A 25,689-nucleotide genomic window follows, 5' to 3' on the forward strand; every position below is an offset into this window, starting at 1 on the left:
CCCCGAGGAGTTTTCGAAGCGAGCAAGTGAAGCAGGTACCCTGTTATCGTGCGCAGCTATTATGTCAGAGCGATTACATGACTCTGACATTGTCAGGCTGGAATCAACGGTTCCTTCGTGAACTGCAGAATGTGGCATTGTCTGCACGTCGCGGATATAATTCCCACTTCAATCGGAGTCAAGTCTTATTTTAAGAGTGCCGTCCGCATGACCGGCGAATCGATTTGCAAAATATCTGGGAGGCTTAACCCTTTAAGGACCGATGACAAAGATCTTTGTATTGATTTAGGAATTCGCCCAAAGGTCCGGGAAAAGGCGAATCTTTGCCATGAAATATTTTATTATGTTGAAGTCCAGGCGTGTCCTAAATAATGACAAAGAGTGTTACTAGATGTTTTCAAGCTCGGTGAACGCGATGACGCAGTCAGTTTTTCCATTTTCCGCATCATAAACGAAATATAGCCCCTTCTTTCGATTTTCCGTGAATCTTGTCACGAAACATATGACCGTCTTGAGGCTGAAAAAATCTTAAAAATATGAATTTTGGCGAGACCTTATGTTTTTTGGGTTGCTGAATACGAATTTGGCATCAGTTTTCCGAAATTCAGAATGGCTAAATCAATATGGCGGAGTCAATATTGTGGCAACACGGGGTTTTTCGAAAGAATATATGTATGATCTTGCTATTACTTTTATAGAGATTTTCAGGGATGCTAAATATGAATGTTCCATTATAATTCAGAAATTGACATTGGTGAATATAACGGATTATATTATATATATGCAAAAAATTCTTACCCTTGACATTCGCGAATACATTTGTTGAAAATGTACCCCCCAGGATGCATCCCCCACAAGTATTTTGTGGATTCGAGGAGGTTGACAATTTAGGACAGGATTTAACATCCCACTTTTTCGTTTTTTTTTGTTTTTTATTTTTTTGTGATTTTTTTAATTTTTTGTTTTTTTTTCATTTTTTCATCTTCATTTTTCATTTTCTTTCCATTTTTCCTAATTTTTTCGTTATTTTTCATTCTTCAATGTCTTTTATCATCTCCTTTCTCATTCCTCCGTCCTTTTTCTCTCCTGTTCAATCATCGAATTTTTCCACTATTTTTCTACAGTTCATGGTACTTATCTCGAAACATGTATCTCTATATAATGCGATCTTGCAATTTTTATATATATTTCGAACTTGTTTTCGGATGCCATTTGCGAATAATTTGCAGTCGGCACTTAAAAAACCTGAATGTGGAGTTTAAGTGAATTTATTCCTCTGGAAAATACGGGAATTACGTGATCGACCCGCCATATTGGATCTGCTGTCTTGAAATTCGGGAATTTAATATGAAATTCGTATTCGGCATCACTAAAACCCCTCATGTACAGATTTTCAGCGAAACATGAGGGATTTTTATTTTTGGGACTTCAGGCCCTTTTCGTGGATTCGGCTCGGTCCTTAAAGGGTTAATCCTGGAACGCTCCTTACCTTCCTTCAGCCGAAGAGAAGCTTGCACATTATGAACTAGCTTCTCACCTCCGCACAGCTCCGGAACTGATACTGCGTCTTAAGAAGAACGAAACGATTGCGTCATGAGGCTTGTATCACGTCGACGACGGTACTCGCATAGTAATGTCGATAATGACGAGCGATCTGTCTCGTTCGCAGGAGGCATCGCGCGCGCACGGTCGTTCCGTGCGGTCGCTCGCGCTGGCCATTTATGGCGGCTCGAGACGCACGCTCGGCTGTCAACCCTCGATCCGCCGCGATCGAGCGATTCGCGATCTCGCGACTCGCGATTAGAATGCGCGCCGGACGTCGATTAACATGCAACGGTAATCTGAACGACGTTTTACGCGGACGATCGCGCGCGCGCGCGCGCGCTACGCACACACGCGTGTGCGTGTTGCAAAAGCGTGTGCGGCGGGGTCGCTGCCCACATGCGTTACGCGACACCCACATAAAACGCAGCTACCGACTGTGCCCGACTGCTCCCGACTGTAATCCGCGTCGATTATAGTCTCGGCGACGAGGCCCCCCACACCGTTTTTCCTGATAAGTATAATAAAATATATACCCGCCCGCGTGAAAGACGTGGGAAGGAGGGGAGGGAGGAATTTTCCGGAGCGTGGTCGGCGACTTGAACGTGGAACGACCTTGCGAATCAAGCTGACCCTCCGTCTGACGTCGAGACGAGCCGCGAGAGTTGTGTTGACATTTTTTCCCCTCGTCGCGCAAGTAGCACGACAAGCGGACAAGCGGTGTTACGCAAAGCGATTTGAGCTGCAAAAGTGAGAAAAATGCAGGTGGAACGACCTCGCCGCCTTAGATTGATACTCTGCCATCGAGGCGCAACGCTCGGTTCGAAAGTTGTCGATATGTTTCCCTACCTCCGCAGAAATGTCTTGCCGCCACGCGCCCGGTCGAGCAACGTGGAAATAATAATTGCGAAATTGCATTCGAACAAATTGCAGATGCAACGTCCACGAAGAGCCCGATAATCGCCGGATCGTGGTTACGGGAGTTTCAAAGACAGAAAATGAAAGACAGTCAGTCGTTCTCCGCGAGTTCTCAAAGATAGAAGAAAAAATCCGCGTTTTTAGCAATTAAAGTACTTTTGCGCGATTCAATTGTAATTTAACGTTGATTCGGTATATTATTATTAATTTACTCCGTTGTCACGTATATGTAATCATCGTGGTCTCTCCAATGTTTCAATATGGCAATACTGCATGGTGTGGACACGTTGTAAAAGGCGAGATGCACGATAAATCCGTGATATTGCTCTTTGTTTTCTCGAAAGAAATGATAGTTAAAAGCGATCGTTGAATCGCCAAAGTTATCGGCTAACCGTGAAGCCTGACATTTGATCGAATCTCTCCTGCACTTCGCGCAGATTAAAATTCGTGTTCACGTGCAGCTTAAATGACCGGGATTGCACGAATGTCTGTTCAGTCAGGCGTGAGCTTTGTTCCAGCGGCGTTCCAGCGAAGTTTCACAGCGGTAATTTGCATAGATTAACGTCGACGTGTGAGCCATTAGTGAATCGTAATGCCGCGGTGAAAAGTTAAATCATCACGTATCGATAGGTGAATAGGGGTATTATTCAACGAGCGGTGGGTCGTCTTAGATAACGATCCGCTTTTATGGCTCCATTTAGCCCTTCCGTCACCTACACGATACGTAATGAAGCTGTTGACAGGGATTCGGTTTCAGCTCTTTCGAAAGTTATGATCACACACAGTGCGGCAGCGTTGCGTTTCGTTCACGCGAAACAGTCTTGGGCAACATTTTAATGCTCTCGGAGAAACTACAAGCCTCTTTTCATCCTGTAAGGGACATGGACATTCGTCTCTTCTTATACGATGACGTTAAGTCAATAACATATCTGTCATGCGCTTTCAAACTACGATATTTTACATTATAATATAGTAATATATTCAATTTTTTTCAGGTGGGCAACGACTGGCATGATAATCTTCGATTAATTCCACATCACTTTATCGACGTAAAGCAACCGATCGAGCAGAACGACAGCAAAAAATGGTGTACCGAGGCAGTTTGCAGACGGACGACCCGAGAGATGCGCCGAAGCTGGTCAGGATGTCTCCGCTCCGCAGCAGCAGGCCCATCAACCCCGCTCCGAATTTGCGAGCCGCCTGTTCCGCTAAAGGCCCGATCGGTCACAGCTCGTTCGCGGCGCCGATCGACGTCAATCGGGCGCGACTGATCGAGGAGAGACGTTTGGGCCGCGAAAGGGACATCGAGTCGGTCGAGAGGGTGATCGTGAAGACTACCGGCATGAAGATCGGGGCGCCTAAACTGCGTAACATCAATGAGATTCGCGAAACCATTTTCGTGGATCAGTCTTTAACGCCGACCGACAAGATCGGTAAGACAGAGTCGAAGAATCGGCCGCGCAGCGTCACCGTCGGCCTCGACGAGAGCAACGCCAGGATACCGAGAACCCACAGCTCTCTCTTAGCGGACCTGAAGGATCTGGAGAGGTTGAGGAACACTCCGCCGACGCAGAGGAATCAAAGAAGTCCTTCCAAAATGGACAAGACGGAATCGAAGTCGCCGATGATTCTTAACAAGAAGTGCGAGGTACCGACTTCCGCTAAGATTCGCTCGGACATCTTCCGGATCCAGCAGATGTTCCATTCGTCGGAACCCTCGTCCAGAGTGGTAACGAAAAGCGGCAACGATAGGAAGATTAAGAGCGACTCGGAGAAAGAGGAGAGAAAGCCCGTGACGGAGATCAACAAAACCCGCTTGTTGGCGCAGAAGCTGCTGGAGGCGTCTAGGAGTAACCGAGAGTCTGCGAAGGATCGTTGCAACAATCCGAGAAACGTGTTCAACAGGTCAACGAGCAAGGACGCGAACGGAAGGATCTTGAGCAAAGCACCGGCACAGAAGATCCCGGAGAAGGAGCTGGGGGAGAAGCAAAGGGACAAGGTGGAAACGGGTTCGGAGGATGAACAGCCGCATCCGCCCGCTCGCAGACGGAGGAACTCGAAGAGTCGGGGGTGGAAGGACGCAAATTACTCGGCGGACGAGTGGTCGCGGGAGGATCGACGAGGTGTCCGCGATCGCGATCGCGATCGCGAGGAGGACTCGTCGAATGGCGCGAGTGCGGAAGAGAATTCCAAGGCCAGTTCTAATCCGGAAAGACCGGATATTCTGGACGGGCTCGTGAAAGAGTCCAACCGGCAACTGGCGGACCTGAGGAACGATCTCGGCGAGAGGGGACGCTCGCGGAGTCACTGGCGAGGTTTCGTGCAATCCATGCGGCTGCACGACGTGGAGCTTCATTCGGACAGCGAGGACCAGCGGAAGGGTGAGTTTGACAAACTTGCCTCTACCTTCTAATCTTCACTCTTTCGTCACAAGTATCCTTTTGACAACTGTGCTCATTATCTCTCGCATCTCGAGGTTTGGCGAGAGCTACGAGAGGTAGCTTAGAAAATGTCTCTTCTCAAGAGTCCACGTTAGAGTTGATTTTATCTGTGTTTGTGCATCGCGTGATTTTCAGTTTGATAAATCGTGCAATAAGCCGCAGACATACAACAACAACAACAACAAAGAGCCTCGGCTGACGACATAACGAACATTAAAGAAAAAACACGCGCGCATTGCGCATTGCGATAAGCACACATATACGAGTGAAAAATGTGTTAATAAATTTCCGTCGGAATAAATTCGTGTGAAACACTTAACTTCATTGAAGAGGACGTGGCGAATAGCGTACGTGTGTGCTTGCGAGTCTCGCAATCTCGCGTGCTGTCGCTCGCACGCGAGCGACAAGATTCCAAGAGTCAGGGGTGGAAGGACGCGAGTCACACAGGGATTTCACAGCGAACGCATTGTACTCTCGACGATGGCCGCCGAAGTTTTCGAGTTTATCGCTTTAATGCCCGCGGGCCACGTTCGTTCGAAAAAGAGGGGCGCTTTATAGGCCGGTAGATTGGATTAGCGACGTTTGTCGAGGTGTTTAAAATTACAGTACAACTGGCATGCCTATTAATCCTTCGGACCGAGGCACCCCTATTTTTAGATGCTCCCTCGTTCACCCGCTCGCTTATTCATGTTACTACCGCAGGTCAGGGTAGAGTGTCCCCGATATAGCGTATATATGTGTATCCCCTTAACATATGTCCTTCCATATGGGTTTAGTCGAAGAAACAGTCACGCTGCCTCTTCTCTCCGGTCCCGCGCTGAAAGCTCCGGGCCGATGAGCACCCCGAGCTTTTCGAGAGCAGCCGGTTGTGTACACGGTGAACCGGAGAGCTGGTACTTATGCAAACGTGACATAAGACCGCAACCCATGCATTTCGAGCGCGAAATTTACGAGCGCTCCATTGTGCTCTCGTTCGTTCGTCGCGTCGGTTTGTTTTTTTTCTCGGGACCTTTTCAAGAGCAGCAGGAGCCTCGAAACTTGCGTTTTGCCTCTCCCTCACGGGAAGACCACAGCCATCTCGGGAAGATAAATTTTTATTCATCACATTTCGATTGATTTTGCTCACTTCCGCCGAGATCGTCGTCGTCGCCGCTTTTTATCGTGGTGAACTTCGATCGATGCACGTGAAAGCGCGAGTGTTAATTGGAATCGAATATATCTGGCCGCCAACACATAATGAGTGTCGCTCTTCCTATCTACCTGCGATCTGATCGCTATTGGAAATTGTGCGACTCGGTAGGATGCCGAAAGTGTCGATATGTTCTCACGGCTAATACTTCCAGGAAGCTTTCTAGTTCTCCGTGTGCAGCGAATACGAGTTCAACGAATGGCACACCGGCGCCGTCACCTTTGCTTGAACGCTCAACGTGAAAAAGGTGCTCGGCGGTAGGCGAGCCTTATATCTACTAAGCCTTGTACCTGCTCTTTTATCTACTAAGCATTCTTATCTGCGACTTATCATCTTACATGTGGACTCGCTATATCTCCACTTGCCCGCCCGATAATTCAAGAATGCTGATATACGCTTTAATTCTTAGATAAAACGGTCCACTGCATCTGCCCGCCAGCGTCATGCGAAAGAGCAAGTGAAATGAAAAAAGCTCGAGTCAAAAATTGAATTAAAAACTGACAATTCAAATTTGCGAATTTTCTCCACTCACCTATTAACCATTAACCATGAAAATGAATAGTAGAGTATGCAAAAAAAAAAGAAATGCAAAAAGATTTGCGTGCTTTCTCTCAAAGAAAAAGTACTGGTTGATCTAAATTAACGAAGCGAGGAGGAATGAAACATTTTTTCAGGTCGAGCGTACGATCGAAATAAATCTTCTTTTCGCGGAATGTTGGGAGGAATTTCGCGTTGCGTTTGCGGGATAGATATCGTCACATTACGCTGACCATACGTAATCTTAGCGTAATCTTAGCAGAGACGACGCTCCTCCTCTCTCCCCCTTCGCCGGGAAGGCTCGTAAAGCAAGCGTCGCGTTTCGCCTGAGGAAAAATTCCTGAATCAAAGGATCTCGGGTCGTCGGTGGCCGCGAAGGGGTTAATCCTTTCGCGTCGCGATGAAATACCGCGTTTACGCTTGAACTATGCACCTATGCCCGCTGCTCTCGGATACTTGGCCGTTCGCGTAATACCGCGATTTCGTCCCGAAGGGAGAAAGCCATAAGGGGCAGGCTTCTCCCTCGCGTCGCGAAAGGCACCGCATTCGCATTCTCACGGCATCGCGAAAGTTTTCATAAACGAAGAGAATGCGCGCATATCGCGGTGCGAACGATCGCCGTGCGCTATTAACAGTCCGATGACACGCAATCATTTTTACCTCATTTTATCGTTTCCCTCTGCGCGACTCGCGATTCGATCGCGCAAACGACGCAACAGCGCGAGAATTACCAAATGTACGAGGATAGAAACATTCCGTTCGCTCGCACGCTCATACTTGAGTTTTCTGTCGTTTTTAAGTTGCTTCATCCAAGCATGATCGTTTGAAAGCAGAAAAAGAGAGAGAGAGAGAATTTGAAAAATAATTATCACACATACAGGGCGATTGTACAGAGAGAGAGAGAGAGAGAGAGAGAGAGAGAGAGAGAGAGAGAGAGAGAGAGAGAGAGAGAGAGAGAGAGAGAGGATATCATGTGAAGTTGACAGAATAAAATCGAACAATCTTTTAGGATGTTGTCGTCACAACTTGAAGATCGTGATAATGATTACTGCGGAGAAAGTTAGATCCCAGTACGTACGTCTTATCGATGTCCCATGAGAGGAATTTCATCTCCGCGCATTACGTTAGCTGCTGTGGGGAAAGTCTTGTCGGATTGTTTAATGGCCTCACCTCGGACAGGCTCTCTCCGTAAATCAATGCCGATTAATTAATTTTATATATAGCTCACGCGTCTGTTTCCACGTGAAAACATAATCTTTCATAATCTAACGTGTTTTTCCGTGTCGTTGCGCACGAACGCGCGACACGTGCGCTTGGATTCTTTTACATTGCATAAGTGAGAGGTCATTTATTTGTCGGTTTTATCAGCACGGGACTTCTCGCTAATAAAATCCCAGCGCGGAAATTTCTTTTCGCGCTGATCGGCGCAGATACAGATTACTCGATACCGCACGACAAACAGTTTTGCACACCCATGTGTAACACTTTTTACAACTCGCCGTGTACCTCGGCTAATCGTGCTAATCTCGTGTAAATCTGCCGATCACGTGGCGCGCGAAGATAATAGGATCGATTCCGACGATCGTGGGAGCGGAAAGGCCGGGTATAACAAATTCGAGACACAATAGAATGTATCGACGGTAACGATACCCCGCAGCTACGGTCGATATCGCCGCGCGATGCATCGCGTTGCATCGGGAGCACCCGAATTCCTTCCTACACGCACGCACGTACGCACAAATTTTCCCTATATAGGGTGTCCGAAACCCTTGTCCGGATTTTCATAGGAAACTTGGAAAATCTTTTTGCCCAGGTCATTTTTTCGCTGCACATTTTGAGTTCGCAGTGTATTTCGACGATCAAACCTTGAATTAAATTTTGATGGAATAAGATCTGCTTGGACTTGTGCGAGCAATGCGACGAGACTTATTATCCAAAAACTCACCCATATAAAATGCTTCAAATCCTCTGTTAATTTCGAACGCTTCAAAATGCTGTGTCGAAGCTTCGGTGCTGTGAAGTTTCAAGGCACGAAAGCCACGCCCCCAAATTTCGCAAAGAATTCCGAATTTAATTTTGCTCTGCACGTACAATGTTTATCTACCATTACCAATTATAGATTTCTCAGCGACAGGCAATTTTTATTTGAATCTTCGTCTTTAAATTTTCAACGTTGAGCTCTTAAACTGCCGATCACGATCTCGCCGACGTGAATCATGGGTTGTGGTCATTCCCCAAATTCCTTCGCGCGATTTACCAAAGAATCTCAATATTCGATATTCTCTGTGAAAAAACGTTCACGCGTCGACAGAAATCCGACTCCAAATTCCTCGGTCAGACCACCGTTAGGAGATCGACACCCCGTATAGCGTTCACCCCCCCGTATAAGCCTTGACGGCCCTTGCCCTTGAGTCTACGCCCTAATATTGATCCGTCGTCCCTCGGCGCCCCACCACGATGGACCATATCGGCCCCTCTTTCTTCGACCCTGTTGCCTCGCCGCGTTCGGGGCCGTTGGTCGTCCGTACGTCGTTCTGACACTGCATCGCCAGTGCAAACTTGGCTGTCAAACCGTTAGCACTTTGCAGACCGTTCGCGGGCTGATCGATAGTGCCGTACGTTCGTTCAACGTCGCTTCTCTCCTTCCCCTCCACCGCATCCTCCGTCATCATCGTCTGCCTTCTCCTCGGTGTTTCGACCACGATGTCGCTCTACGTCACGAAGTATCTCAGTGCGGATGCGGCCACGCGGTAAAGTACACGCGCTTCGTCGCCGGTGGACATGGTGCTCTGCGACGTCTGCGACAGCAAAGGTGAGGGTGACTTTTTCCCCTTTCTTCCTCTTCCTTCTTTCCTCGTTTCGCAGTGAAAAGATTGCTCCTCCCAGAGAGAGAGAGAGAGAGAGAGAGAGAGCGAGAGCGCGCGGCGTCGTCATGGCGAGGAGACTCTTTTCACCTTAGTCCTCGACTTTGGTGACCTTGAGATTTCGTGTCGGCCTGCTCAAGGGCGAGCACATTTTATGGAAATCGTCGCGAGTCGCGTCGAGGGTGAGCGCGAAACTCTCGCGGGGGAAAGTGCCGCGGCCGCGGCGAGAAAGCGAGAGACGCGTGCTCCTCTCTTCCTCGGTTAAATTAATTGATGACTTGACATTATGACTTGCGTCATCACTTGAAGCTTAATGCGAAAATTTCTGCGGTCAGCAGTCCCTGCCATTTTTCCTCGTAGCCAAAGCGACGAGTCCTTTAATGACGACAGATTCCAAGCGGGTATAAGTCTTGATGAATGGCTGATGATGGGAAGACTTTCTCTCAGATCGATCGATCGATCGATCGACCGACCGACCAGTCGATCGATCGGCCATACTTTGCGTAATCAGTTGCCGTATAAGGGATTAGCGTAAAAATGGATGGAAAATTGCGAATTCGCGATTCTACGCACAAGCGATTGAAAGTGAAACGTCCAAGATGTTTACAGTGGCGAACGTGAGTTCGCATCCATTAGCGGATTATCTCCGCTTTATCGCTTGGCTCTTCACCAGAGAGGGAACCGTTCGCGACGAAAAGGTCAGCGGTTTCTTTTAACGAGGAAATACCGGGGCGGAAGGGAAAGTTTGGGACGCCGGGGGTTAACGATTCAGGTGGATACGGCGGAGGGATATCGTGGGACTGTTGTGTAACGCGGAATTTCCTTGGCGGGGAAAGGATCGCGAAGGGTATAACGTGGCGGTAGTGCGCTGCACGTGTGTGCACGGACGATCGCGGGATCGCGTGAGCAGCACGACGTGCGGACTCGACCCTTGACCCTGGAGGTGAGGTTTTGTGACCTTCTGCAACGTCATGGCTGACCTTAAGCGAGCTACCGACTGATTTTCGCGTTGCGACGTTGCGAGCGGTTGCCGCGAATATCTCAAGGCGTTAATCCGGCGTTACATCCTACGAATAATCCTCGCAGGATGTCGCGTAAGAGAGTAGTCCGGTCGTCGGCGGAAACGCCACACGATAAGGATTTTATTATCAGCGGAAACTATTCGTCCGATAACTATTCGGTAATTATTCGTTGTTCGGGTCTGAATGATTGAAAAGCCCGGAGATCTGGCTCTCTCGACGCGGCGCGGCGCGGATAGGGGCGAATGCGCGAGAGTGCAAGCCGTTGTTAAGATGATTTATAAAGCGACAGGCACTGTCGTTTTGTGCCTCCCCCGTACAAATCGACGCCGATTCGCCGAGCGCAGCTCGACCGAGCCATTTACAAATAGAACACACAGCAAAGGTGAGAGAAATCTGCGATAGTTGCGTGGTAAATGCCTGACATTTTCACCCTGACGCGCATGAATAAACATGGAGTCTCTTCTCTAAGAGCGAGCAGCGCGATCTTAGCCTGTCGTCGCGTAGAAACGCGCTTCTCTCCAAATGTTAATATTGACGTTAATTTTTCTTATAATCGCGTATCAATTGATTCACCGGAATCTTTCCTCTTTCCCAAATAAGCAGTCTTTTGCCACTTCATCTTGATTACCGCATTAACTCATTCATTTTGCGCTTTCCGCAACAGTGAGGCGATCTTTATACGGCTCTTGCGAAGATTCAGAAGTCTTGCGCTGCTTTTCCTCTCTTTTTCCGTAGAATTGTTCTCTTCTAGTCTTCGGGACCGCTCGCATTCGATGAGACTTGAGGCGATGCAGTTCGGCGCGGCGAAAGTTTCTATTTACGTAGCGTATATACAGCGCAGAGACATCGTACATCGTCATTCGTGCGACGGATTATATGTCCGTACCAAGAGGAGTCAGATTAAAACGGCAGACTAAGCGGCTCTGGAGATTACTGGAGGACCGGCTTGGCGTAAACAAGCCTCGTTATGCACTTAATTACGAGCGCTGCGGAGCGCGCACATGTGTGCGCGCTTGTGCACACATCGAAAACATTGTACTAGAGATGTGCGAACTATTCGAATTCGAATCGAATCGAATCGAATCTAATGTAATTCGATTCGATTTGAATCCGAATTCCTATGATTCGAATCCGAGTAATTCGAAAATTTCGAATCGAAGATTCAATTATGAATAAAATATATTAACGTGCATTATATTTACATGCATCAGGTACAAAACGAGCCATCTGGGCCTGTATATTTGAACCCTTAACTTGTAATTAACTCAACTTATAATTAATAACTTAATTATAAATTACTTTAAATATTTAAATATATATTTTACTGTAAGATGATATTACAATATCAATATCCCCTTTCATATTAAAATCTTCCATCATTATGTGCATGTTTAATAGTCATGTTAAATTTTTTAATGATTCGATTCGATTCGAATTCGAATTAAAAAAATGAGATTCGATTCGATTCGATTCGACATAAAAATTCTTGATTCGCACATCTCTACATTGTACTGTGCCAAACCCCAAACATTTTGTCGCGGGGTTCCGATCTCGTTTACGACGAGCGGCTAAGTTCAGAGATGAAAAATTTATACGCCGCTTATTTTCATCTGCGCGTCGCTGAAATCGCGTCTCTCTTCCACTCTTCCTTCACTTTCTCTCTTCCTCTCTCTCTCTCTCTCTCTCTCTCTCTCTCTCTCTTCCTTTTGATCGTGTCTCGCGCGCACTTTCTTCGACTGTTGTTGTAGTTCATTGAGCCCCTCTCGACCAGCGGAACGCGAGACCCGCGAACAATCGACGACTTTTGCCCGACTGCTCGTGATAACACCGAATATGCGCGACTCGCACCCCTGTTTATACTCGCGCGAGATAATGTCAAGTTAATCGATATAATGAGAGCTTTGTGAGCGCGCCTGGCTCGCGCGGAAAATTATGCGGATGAATCGCAATACGCGTCCGCGTACGAGTTTCGTTTGCGCTCTCAGCGTGTGACCTATTTTAACGTTGAATATTTCACAATTCGGGGACGAACGCTCGAGGCATAAACATGCAGAAGCAAAATATTATATATACTTTATTGTCATCTTATCGACTTGATTATTATGATTAGACGCAATGGATGGATGACTCGACGGGAACAACAAAATGAAACGTACAATGAAATATTCATTATTGGATAATGAAATGATGATGATTGCAATGAGGCGTCCGCGATGTTGAGTAACAGAGGATGTCTGTCGCTGGACGGAGAACTGTTTATGGAGCAGCCAGGCGCCTGCTTATCACAGCTTGCATTCCGTAGGAAAGAATTCTTATCAGGGAAAATGCGCCCGCAACGTTGTGCAATGAATCTCGCGGAGCGATGCTGAGTCCTCACATCGTCGCGCGCGCGACGTGTTTCGCCATTAAATTAAAATTTAATTGCACAAATACAAACGCGTCCCTCGACGGCGATTGCGCAAGCAAGGGATACGCGGTTATTACATACACACACAATGATAATTTTAATTGCCCTACGAAATACAATTTTTGTGATTCCCTTGCGACATTCTTTGGCAATTAAAACTTAAGAGCGTTCTCTCGAACGCCAACTTAAGAGCGAGAGGTTCTCTCTTTCTCTCTCTCTCTTTCTCTCTCTCTCTCTCTCTCTCTCTCTCTCTCTCTCTCTTCCTCCCTCTCTCTCTCTCTCTCTCTTTCTCTCTCTCTCTCTCTCTCTCTCTCTCTCTCTCTCTGCGAAACTTACAATTGTCTCACTCACGTTGCGAGAAATTGCCATTACTTTATTGTTCGAATAAGATGATATGACTTCGTCAGCGTGCTCGTAGTCCCTTAAATCAGCGCAACGTAACACGAGTAATATAAACTCACTTCTTAATAAGAGCTCTCTCTTCTACTACTAGCAAGATACCATCTTCGAAACTGAACGACATCTTTTTTGCGATATCTCTGTTTTTCTGCTACTTACATTTTGTTCCGATAAAATAATTTCGTCGCTCGTATTTTTTATAGAAGCGATTTCTTGTCACATATCTGAGGAAAAATGTTGAAATATGTTGAAGATATATAATTACTTATGTAGAAGGTGCTCACACGCCGTTGCTCAGCTTTTGCTGAATTTTCAAACCTTTCGCCAACGGATCACTTACATTTTCCCACAGAAATCTGAAGAATTCGCTCGCCCAAAGCCGAATCGCGAGCTCACGGACACGCTCGAAGACACGCATCACGCGGGTCACCGGTCTCTTTGTCATCGAATTACACCACAGACCAACAAATTGCCCAGGCGATGGTGTAATTCAATCGGGCTGTCGGTAGTCGGTGGGAGACGCCAAATTATTACTTATGGGGTTCCCGCGGCGGTCGTCGCGGCATAATGGCGAAATTCCGAGAAGGCTCGGCGCAATGGCGTTCTCATGGGATGGGAAGAGAGATGCAGCGGAACACATGTCTTCGCTCACATCGCCGTGCGTGACAATTCGCCGTGCTCCGCGATGACATTAGCCGGTGAGCTCGACTATCGAATGGTCACGCGAGAAAGACACGATAATTAAACGACACACTTCGAATTGAACCCGAGAGGAGGAGGTAAAGAGAGTGAGAGAGAGAGAGAGAGAGAGAGAGAGAGAGAGAGAGAGAGAGAGAAAGAGAGAGAGAGAGAGAGAGACGGGAGGTCCGGATTACTTAATTACTCGATTTAACCTCCGCGAGACTGCTTCTCGCTGTGCGCCAGCTGTTGGCGGAACTAAAATGCTTTTTTCCGCCTCCGCCCGAGGGAGGTCCGGGCGACTCGATGATGTCATTAGCTCGATCAGTTTTTTTTCTTTTTCATTACAGCTTCTACACTGTGCGAAAATACGCGGAGAAGTTTTACTTCCTTTTTATCTTACGCAGCTATACGAACCATACTACAGGATTTAAGATTCCAATAAGAAAGAATCCTGTACGTTGATTCTTCTTCGGTAGGAGATAATTAATTAATTTGTTTACGCAGAATTGCGCGTTTTCTGGGTCATCGTAAGCACTTAGACGAAAGATGCTGCTAACGCGGCTGCTTTTAAAAGTTTTCTTTTAATTAAGGATAATTAATTCATTTGGCTAGCGGGTTACTTTATCATAATTAACTGGCGCTCAATATTAGTCTGATTGCACTTAATTTTATTCGAATGAAAGGGCAGTCTGTTGAAACGGGAAACTTATGATGCGCGATCCGCGGACGTGATGTTTGTCCGCGGAAGGAAGTTTGCGGATTCTTTGTATCGCTGATACAAAAGTTCCCCGGTTAACGGAGCGCGCGAACCGGAAACTTGAACGGTGGCCGGTCGGCCGACTGATTGATATTCGGGATAAAGATAGCGCTTCCTGCCGAATTATCTTTTTCTTGGTCAGCGAACGTTGACACCAGCACGGTCCACCTCGTTCACTTACGATCGCATGACCACTTAAGTATCATACCGTACTGTACATTGCACCGTGTTAACGGTCGAAGTAATATCGCCTCGTTAACACTTTGATACTGACGCGTATTTAAGAATAAAATTCGCGCGTGGGATTCTCGAATTTTTATTCACTCCGCCATTTCCGCGTGCGTCGATTTTAGGATGCTACGCGGTGATACTCGCGGGTGTGTGCCAAATTTTAACAATTATCGGAGTATTTGTACCAGAATGTAATAATTGTTTAAAATGTAATGTACCTCAGAGATATTTTGATTGAAGGATTCAGTAGCACACTTTACAAGATTTTTCTGACTGAGGCGTCAGCCTCGGCGCTGTCACTGCAAAGAGGACGCGGTTCGAGTAACTGTCAAAAATATTATTCTCATCGCATCGTACCCACACTCGCAAGTCCCGTACGCACTGCCGAGTGCGTTCGCATTCTCTCACGCATTTTTAGCGGAGAGAATACCTGTCGGAATATAAAAGCCGGCGCGCCGAACGTAATTTACCTTCTGCTGCATAATACCTCGAATCCTTCAGTTTCCTCGTTCACCGCCGCGATCTTTATTTGTCCATTCATGGATTCTCCCGCTTCATGGTTGGTTGAAACCATACAAGCCGGTAGTTTCCCCTCTTTACGTTTCGACGAGTTTATTGACTCACACGCAGCCCCCGCGCGAACTCGCTTCATCTTTGCGGAATACTTGGCTCGACTTCTCCGGTCTCCTCATTCGTCATCCACCATCACGATGTGTGTAATCGTCCATTCATCTATCTCATTTTGGCCATCTACTCGTATACTCCGCTCTGTAATCATGCTTGCAGAGAGGCAGTTTTAATTGTCAGCCTGTTTTCCTTCGCATATATTGATTTCTCGTTTTCGTTTTCAAAAGCGACACTCGTGTACGCAGAAGATTATCCTTCGCATAATAAATTCCATTTCCTTTTCGTACATCTTCGGTCATCTCGAGACGCGATTTATGATTATCGATCCACGGCAGCTAGACTCGCTTCGCCGGAAAAAAACGAGCTGCTGTTTTCACACTCCGGCGCGTCTCTTCAGTTACGAATAACGAAGAGAACCATAATCTTTGCGTAAAATCGCATTAACGGTAATCCTTCGAACGGATGTTAGATATTTTTTTCTTGGACATGGAGACCGGTGCGTGTATCTGTGCGTCCTCGGATCGAGCGAATACGATATTCCGCGGCTACATGGAAACGATTTCGCCGATATTTCCAGCGGAAATGTAAAGCGTTACCTGACGATGTGACCAACGTTCGTCATTACGTCTACGTAGTTCCAGCTACTTTGTTAGAGACACTCAAGTTGGGAGGGCAAATTTGTCATTTTTTACGGCTAGAATCCCCTTTCAAGTCGATGAAAATCGATGCAAATGCATTTGAAATTTCAGAGACTCGAGTAACGCGAAATTGCTCGCTAGTAAATTATCGCGTAGATGGATTGGCGATGTATCGTCTTGAAGTTTGACCGGTATTAATTATCGCTTCGCTTACGCTTCCCAAGTGCAAAGTTTCATTCACCCAGTTCCGTAGGAAGTTGTATGCCTACGCCGACGGCATCGACCTGATTGCACTAAAATGACAACGATATATACGGGCGATCGCGTAATCGCAGGAGCGACGTCGTGGCGGCGGCGCCGAGGTTGAGAACTCGCATAATTGGAGTCAACGATGCGTACCGAGCGGCCTCGGCCATTGTCTGCATACAGTTACTCGATTATACCGTGGACACATCCCGAACAATTCGCACCGTCGACAAAAGTGCGCGCTGAAATGTCGCACGCTACCACGGACAATGCCGCGCACAGCGCGTGCGCGCGCGCGCGCGCGCGCATCCTGATAATACGTGGTAAAATATTGGAAGTATCATCCGACAAAAGATAAGTTAATAACGTTGCATTTCGCGAGGGCGATGATGGCGAATTTGCATGAGAATGTGAAAAGCGTTCTGTACAAGTTACGCATATTGTTCAGGGAAATTCATGCCGATAATCCCGAGAAAACACGTAAAGAGAGAAAAAACAAAACAGCCGTGATGGAAACTCATTTCGCGAAATTGCGATTTATAACGCGCCGAATATATATTAGAGATTCCATTTCGCACGTTCTTTCCAGTTTCATTTTATTCACCTGCCTTTACAGAATTTTGTTCTATCTATTAAAAGCCGCGTAATTGCAGTTTTCAAACAATACTGTCAGCTGCATTATTCGTATTTGTATCACCTTCGATTCAGATAAAATTGCGGACTTCCCTGGTATTGAAGCGACTTCTTTGAAAACGACTTAGACATATACGTGGCGTGTAATCGTGTATGTTTTGGACATGTCGATAATGCAACATACGGTGCTTCACATGTTTGTTGATTCCATTCTATTGACGATAACGATATTACCGTCGTGCGTCATACGACGGCATACAACAAACTCATCGTGGTGCGTTAAGGGTAAAAAGTAAAATTACAATTGAGTTATATCTTTTATATACAGGGTGTTTACGACCACCCGTCCATTCAAATTTTTTTGAAATCGCGACATTTTAGGGAAAAATGTTTCAGACAAAAGTTGTATGGTTTAAAGGGAAACGTAAAACAACTATATCAGTTTGTTTACAGATGGCGCCACTTTCGAGATATTCACTGATCATTACTTTTCTTAAATGGAAACTCCAATTTTTTATTATATCGTATTTTTTTACCAATTAACTTGAACAACTTTTGTCTGAAATATTTTTCTATTTGCCTAATATTTTTAGAGATATTTATTTACTTGGTAAGAAAACTTGGTAACCTTTTCAATATTTAACTTAAGATATCTCGCTATCTATCGAAAGAAAAAACAGTACTAAACTTTTTTACTCTATTTGGACTCAAGAATATATTGTTATAATACCGCCCCAATTTTTGTTAATTTGATGATTTTGAAATTTCCAAAAGTCGATGAGTTAACAAAACTTAAGGCTCTATTGTAACAATATACTTTTGAGATCAAATAGAATAAAACAGTGTGATACTATTTTTTCTTCCGACGAACAGTTAGCGAGATATCATAAGTTAAATATTGAAAAAATTACCACGATTTCCACAAATATCTAAAAAAATATTAGGCAAATAAAAAAATGTTTCAGACAAAAGTTGTTCAAGTTAATTGGTAGAAAAAGATGATATAATAAAAAAATTGGAGTTTTTATTTTAAAAAAGTAATGATCAGTGAACATCTCGAAAGTGGCGTCATCTGTAAACAAACTGATATAGTTGTTTTGACGACGTTCCCCTTTAAACCATGCAACTTTTGTCTGAAACATTTTTCCCTAAAATGTCGCGATTTCAAAAAAATGTGGGTGGACGAGTGGTCGTAAACACCCTGTATGTTAAGCCCTTAAACGCCCGGTAATTACGGCCGAAACGTCATCGGGAGCAGGGACGCGCGGTTCCCGCTGATTCAGCTGTTTCGCGCTCAATTCTAAGCGGCGAACCTGCGCACAATGTGCGATACTATTATCAGCGATAGAGCAATGCACCGACTCCGACGCGTCATTGACCTTGCTCGAAATAAAAATAGCGAATGGATTGTGTCTCTTTTTGGCGAGTGCTTGAGAAAGCTCCGACTTACGTCGTAGTCGTACGACAATGACGCAACAGTGTCGTGACCGTGAGGGATGAATTTAACCCGTTGAAGCATCGTCGTGAGATAAAAGGCTCCTTGGACTTGAGCCATCCGTCTCTGACATTGTGCGTTTAGAACGATGAAGCGCCGCGAGGGACTCGCGCCTGACATCGGCGACAAATTATTTTAACTTGGCTTCTAAGTGGTACGTAACATTTACGTTATATCGTAGTTTACCACCGCGGAAATGCTTGCAGAAAAGAAAGAAGAGTGCAGACAAAGAATTCAGCGCGCCAAGATGCAAGAATAGCTTTTCTTTATAGATGCGATAACTGTTCTCAGCGATTAATTTACTAATTATCATTTCCCATGAATTTTAGCATGACCATCAAATGGTCTCAATCATTATTCTTGATGACCGAAAAACATCTGTCAATTTCATTATTAGGAAATTACACACAAGCTACCCCCCATTATTAATATTGACCACCCATTAACCAACAAATACGACCATTCGCTCGGAATTGCTGCTTCTGATTGAATCTCTCCTTCAAAAATCGAAGTGCCGCGCGCGCTTCCTCCCGCATCTCCTCGCTGCGTTTTTCGTCCGAGTGTTTCTGGAATTGGCCTCGACTGAGCAGCTACTTATACGGTGTACCGTTTACGCATTCCTCTCGCGTTGGTCTACGCGCGTTTCCAGCTGCGACTGTGTATCCCCTTTTCCGTCCCTTTCTTGACACCGTCGTGCTGCCTGTCTTCGTCTTCCTTCCCGCTCGAGCGAACGTCTTCAGCTGCTTTCTGCGCTGTGACGTGTACCAGAAGAATGCTCATGTTCCCTGAGTGCCCGACGACGGTTGTTTTATGCAAGTCCGACCGACTAATGCACAACCGTAAAAACCGCGGTCAGACGATGGCGACGGACTACCGTCTGAGAGTCGCTTTTTACGCTGAAATAATGATTTCTTTACAGGCATTTAATTATTAGGAGACATTCAATTGATACGCCCGAAGATTTAATCACTGTTACGTAACATCTCAGTTCAACGTACGACATGGAATCAACGAAATTACCACCTGTCGTGTGAAACGTCAAATTTCTAGGGAATAATCGAAGTGGGTAACCAGGAGGTGTTTGATAAAGCCGTTTTGCATATTAAACTGTTAAACTGTCCAATTATGCTGCACAATAGTAAATAATTCCAGGAAATTTTATAGTTCATAAAATACAGTAATTTAATTTTTTCCCCCTTTAGAAGTTGTGAAAGAGTGCATCTCATTTTAAAGCTATTCCTTAATTTGAACCGGAAGATCGGAAACCCTTCAAAACCCTTCTTACTTAATTTTATTTAACATTCAGTAAGCGTTTTTGAAAATCAATTTATCATTATTTGGCTATTTTAATTAAATATTTATTTAATCACTTTTTATTTCAATCACATATACGTATATTGATCTCTGAAAAAAAGTAGTTACTCCATCCATTAAATCGACCGAATTGTTCAGCATTCACAGGGAAACGACATAGTAAGAAATGAAAGAGAGGTGACTTCTCGAGAAGTTTGAAACACTTTCTCGATATTGTTGCCTGAAAACTGCGGCAAGAACGAAGGCGAATGGCTTTTGCTTTCGCCCTTTCAAAGTCTCGACGCAAATTCTCATCGAGGACGGCCGCTTACTTCGAATGCGGCATAGGGGCCCCGAGACACAATGAGCAATAGAAGAAACATTCTCCGGGCTTGACCTCATGCACGGCATGTCACTTAAGTCACGTATACACGCACGCCAACGTATACAAGTGCACGTGCGCTCGCGGGTGCTCGCACGTGCTACTGCGTATGCGTGCGTGCGTGCGTGCGTGTGTGCTTTAAAATGCGTTTATCGCCGCCCGCCGACAGTCTCGTCACTCCTGGCCGCGTTTGCTTATTTATGCGTGAGCTTTGTATATAAGAATACAAAATGGAGCACGTGCGATTTGCACACAGCTTTCTTCTATGAAATTCACGATGTTAGTAAATAATCGTCTGATGAATGAAGTGTCGCAGGAAGACGGATAAAGAAAGTTTAAACAATAGACCATATACGTGAGAGAATCGTGCAAATATTTGGAGGAAGACACGCGAGGCAATATTTAGTGGATCTGTGAGATGAAAGTTGACTAGGATGTGATTTAAAGCAACATAATTTATAAGAGCCTTTATAATTGCTTTATACGAATAAACCAATATGCACTGAGTTATTCGTTGATTATCCCTCCTTTCAGTGTTAATTGGTCGATTGTTCAATTAATTATTCCCATTGCCCCGCTCTTTCCGTCAGCTGTTTCTACTTAGAAACATGCCTCGAAAGCTGAAGAGGACGGCGAAGGTTGGCGGTGGTGAAAAAGGAGGGTAGGTCTCTCGGCGAGACGAGATTTGATTATTCTTAGCTAATGGACTAATTGATAGCGGCCGGTTACCGAGCCGGTTCGTTTGAAAATTGTCATGCCGCTGGTGAAAGCGTGCGTGTCCACTTTCATGCGGATCCGCATAAAAGACACGCTCACATTATCGCGGAGAACAAGGCGTCCCGCCCTGACCATGAGGCACACGAGCGCAATTGCACGTAGGGTGTGCACGCAGCCGTGATGTACATTAATAAGAGTGTGTGTGTGTGTGTGTGTGTATTGTGTGTATGTGCACACAGGTAGACAACACACACGTTCCGCGTGTCCATGAACGAAAGAGACCGTTCGCGCTACATACAGCGAAGAGTTCCCACAAGCAGTACACTATCTGTCTAGCTACCTACACGGTGAAACGGTTAAAAAAACTGTCATCTCTCTCACATGAATATTTGATTAAGCGCTCAGACTCGATGACTCGATGATGAACTTGACCTATTGGTGAAATATCTTGATAGGCCAAACAGTGAAATATATAAGCGTTGACGACTCATGAAGCAACGTGGAGATTCTTCGAGATAATAATTCGGTAAAGACATATGTATTGTTTCGTCTGTATTGTTTCTTTGACAAATTGTTAGGACATTATAGATTAAATCATTTTCTTGCACTCGGATCTTTCAATATGTTTATAATCGGATGTTAGAGATTAGTTTTATCGAAAATTATCGTCCTCTTCAAATTCAATTGCGGATTTGACGACTTCTCCTTGTCAACACCTTGAGCTCTCGCCTCGGTTTTGCCAAATTCAGATACTAGGTAGTTCGGCGTCACCCTGTATGCACAGGTAGCGAGAGGTGCGCACGTGTAGCGTGCACGCCGGCACGCACACGCGTGTGACGCCTTTTACGCGCGCACACGGCAATGTGAACAGCTTGAACCTCGAGAGGGTCTCTCAGTCCATGTCGAGACAGCGCGCGGTGTAGACTGCGCGATTTCCTCGACGAAGGTGACTCGTCGACAAGGAAACAACAGTCGTGCGCGATCGTGAGGATCGGTCTCGCGTCGCCGAACGCGAAGGATCGAAGGACGATCGACGACCGTGACCGACAGCGTGGCGGAACATTCGCTCGTGGACCGCACTGCGAGTTTTTTACGATTCGAAATGCTTGCCTACGTCATCGGCTTTTTATTTTTTTACACCGAGCTGCTGTGTCTGGAGCTGCAGATGATGCTGCACCCGGATGAGTACAGGTTTTCCAAATTCGTCTTGTGAAAGGAAACCATCCATCTAAATCTACACAGAAGAAAAAAGAATGTCGAGGGAAGGGATGAACAGTGAAAAGTGCAAAAAAATCCAGTGAAAAGGGAAACCCTGCTTCCGCAATGTTGAAGACAAAACATCATTCAGATGCTAAATTCGGATTTCCGAGAGACCCGATAAAGGCGACGAAGGATCCTGTGAAAGAATGGTGTCTGTTCCTCGAGTTTCTACCTCAGAAACAAAATCGTGTCGGGTCTTTTAAATTTGTCCTGTGAGGAAAATGTTCTGCTGAGCGATAAATTTGAGCATAATAACAAAGGTCCAAGCCGAAGGGGATGACCACACACCCGGAATGACATCGAAAGAGTATTGAATTCCTCAAGTTCTGATCGCGAGAGAAAATTATTCGCTCCAAACTTTTTTGTGCTGTGCGAAATTGAAATGTGCAAAGAACGCGCTATCGAAAGGCAAACGAGATTGAAATTCTCAGTGACATTATATTTCTAACGGGATGAGCTTGATTTCCCGCAGTCTGTGCGATCGATACTGATTTGCATGAAGCTGCGTGACGCCGGCGAATGTTAATTACACCTCATTCTCTGGGAGGCGTCTATTAGCGGAGTTGATTCGTTCCGGGATTAAAGCGCCTTATCGATCCCTTATTAAATTATTATCTCGCGAATCAATGCGCTGGGATAACGCAAGCACGTTAATAACGCGCGAATTAAGTAAGTCTTGCGTAAACGGGAAATGATGTGCAAATAGAAGAAAATTGAACAATTGTACGACGTGTTGCTTATCTTTTAAGGAATTTGAATATACCGGATATTTAATGATCCAAATTTTCGGAAGCTCTGCGCCTGCAGCCTGTAATACCGATAACAATGCGGAAAACTTGCGTGTCGGAAAATGTAATCGTTTAACTTGATCTCTCCATCAATATCTACCGAACGTTTTTTGAGATAAGATTATAAAAGCGCAAGAATATTTCGGGTTTGAAAAGAAGAGCCTGAGAAGTTCAGTCACGTTCATTTTCTACAGGGATAATTCGATCATTTTCGCAGACGAGGCAGAATTTTGGTGGAAATTTTACATCAAGAAGTATTCGTCATTTTACAGAAATTTTCACTATCGCGGACTTTTTAAGACCGGGGAGAGAATCTCGCGATTGACACGCTTGTCAAATTACTCTCGTCGCTATTGCGAAACACCGCAGGTGACGGCATCCAAATTTTGAGACGATGCCAAAATTAACGTCACAATTTCTTACACACGTGCGTTGCCTTCGCTGTGCGCGAGCTAATAAAGCAGCCAATTAGGCGGACCCACTGGTGCGTGGTGTTGCATACAAGGCGGCCGAAAGTATCGAGGATCGCAACGTCCGGTGCGCGTCGAAAAAGACCTCATAAAATCGGACGCATCCGGAGATACGAGAAGTGAAAGTGCGTTTTGATGACGGTAACCCCGGCTGGATAACAACGGCGCGGGCGCAGCCGGCGTTGGTGCATCAGTGACGGGTTGTCGTCGAGGGAATCGTCATCATCATGACCGTTCCCTGGCCGTCATCGCAGGGAAGCCGTTCGAAAGTCACGCGATGAACTTAATTAGTCGCATTAATTCGTGAACCTGATTCGACCCGAATCCGAGCTTTGAAGCTCGTCGCCGGCTTCAATAATTCATGACTGTGCGGCAGTTCGAGGGACGGAAAACGCGTCGAGTCGGTTATGTCCCGGTGCTTGTCAAGACCGCGGAGGGTGCGACGAGACGGAAGAAGTAGGAAAGGGTTGGCTCTGTTTGGCTGACCACATCGCGGCTGCCTCGTCGCCTTTCAAACACGTGGATGTCACGAGGAGGATATGGAGACTATATTGAATTGTAATTACGTTAAATTGCGGCTTGTGATGGGAGGTGTAATTTAGTTACATGCAGATGACGGAAAGGAAGGAATTGATAATTGAAATCTCTTGTGATTGACGCGATAAGAGTGCATGTCATGATATATCGGATGGCTTTAAAGTATTTCTTTCCAGTGTTTGATTGTTTACAAAAGTTTGTCTGCAGTGTTTGATGTTCGATAATTCTTGTATTTGATACAGTATCTGATATGAGATTATCACGAGGAGGGATATGTCGATAAGTATCGAAATATTTAGTTTGACAGGCGTGAAAATTCTACATTTCGTTCGATTACTTGAAATGAAATATCTGTCGGAGACCGCATTAATATATTCATCATTTTGGAGAAATCGACATTGTATTCTCGCAATTAAATTCTTACGCTTGGTAAAGTTGTTTCAGTTACTTATTGTGTTTCTATTACGTGAACGAAATTTTCGGGAGCACTGTGTGATGATATTTTGTGGTGCCAATAACGACTTTGGAAACTTATATGTCGGAAAAAATGTAATTGTTTAACTTTACAGTATCATTAGTTACATTATAGTATTATTAGCAACATTACAATAATTTTAGCTAATGATGTACTTAACAAGTAATTTATTCTTCATTTGTTTATCGATAATATATCTATTACGCGAAAGAAGCGCCTTTTCACGACGGGCTGAATAATTAATTTGAAATTTACCTTTATATTATGTTATTCCTTTTTTATATCAATGTTATTTCTTTTAAGTCTTTTACCGCGGTGTTGCGATACATTGTACGTTCGAGTGGCAGCGGACGGTATACTTCATTTCTGTGCACAAGTCGCTGCCTCAACCACACTGTTTTGCTCTCGATAGTGTGCTATCGTTACCGTTACAGTCATCCACTCCATGACGCGTCTTTTCGTCAGACCCGACTTTCGTTATCTCTGTGTAAATATAAAGATGTCGTGCCACCTCGCTCAGGGGAGAGATAAGTGTTTCCGGTCGTTAGGCCCGATGGCTAGGAAGCGGAACCGTTCCTCTTCTTCTTCCCCTTCCCTCTTCCTTTTTTTTTTTTTCTTTTAAGAAGCAATGCCCGCATTAGTCCGCTAACTGTGTTTTCGGACGAGCGATAAATAACCTTTTACGTCCTGATCCTGAGCAACGGGTCCTAAGTGCTTTTTTGCTTTCTCTTTTTTTCAGACTTGAACCTGTGGAACAAGAGTATCAGCCAGCGTTGGCGGAAGCTGCGAAGACGATGCTCCGTCCAGGAGTCATCGGAGCCGCAGGAGGCGTTGATACAGGGTGGGACGACTCATGGTGTTATACAAGCGGTGAGATCGACACCGGCTAGCAGGGAAGCCTCGCCGGCGGCGAAGAGTCTCCAGGATGGCAGCTCGCCGAAGAAACTGCTGCAGACTAGTTCTTTGAGGCTACCAGGTGAGTTGCGATTCATTTGTAAAGTCATTTGTCATTGTGGTAAAGTCGAGCAAGCAAGCTAGTCATTTATTTGGAAGAAAAATTTATAAAGTTAAAGTTGAAACGTAAAATTAGTAGTGATACGAAGGAGCGAATATGTTCTGTCTTTATTTCGGAATTACGTA

The 25,689-nt window shown here is 45.3% G+C and overlaps 1 protein-coding gene across 3 annotated transcripts in view; it reads left to right on the forward strand.

Annotated features, from left to right (window-relative positions):
• LOC105185192 (uncharacterized) overlaps positions 1-25,689 on the forward strand; it is a 34,684-nt gene that overhangs the window by 4,263 nt on the left and 4,732 nt on the right. For all 3 annotated transcript variants that reach the window (XM_019842304.2, XM_011144511.3, XM_025304947.1), the window contains exons 3-4: positions 3,456-4,841; positions 25,289-25,525. In XM_019842304.2, coding sequence (XP_019697863.1) covers positions 3,545-4,841; positions 25,289-25,525 — 1,534 coding nt within the window. In that variant the 5' untranslated portion in view covers positions 3,456-3,544. The remainder of the gene's footprint in view (positions 1-3,455; positions 4,842-25,288; positions 25,526-25,689) is intronic.

The sequence above is a fragment of the Harpegnathos saltator genome, unplaced genomic scaffold, assembly GCF_003227715.2.
Source record: "Harpegnathos saltator strain DR-91 unplaced genomic scaffold, Hsal_v8.6 scaffold659, whole genome shotgun sequence".
Classification (NCBI taxonomy): Eukaryota; Metazoa; Arthropoda; class Insecta; order Hymenoptera; family Formicidae; genus Harpegnathos; species Harpegnathos saltator.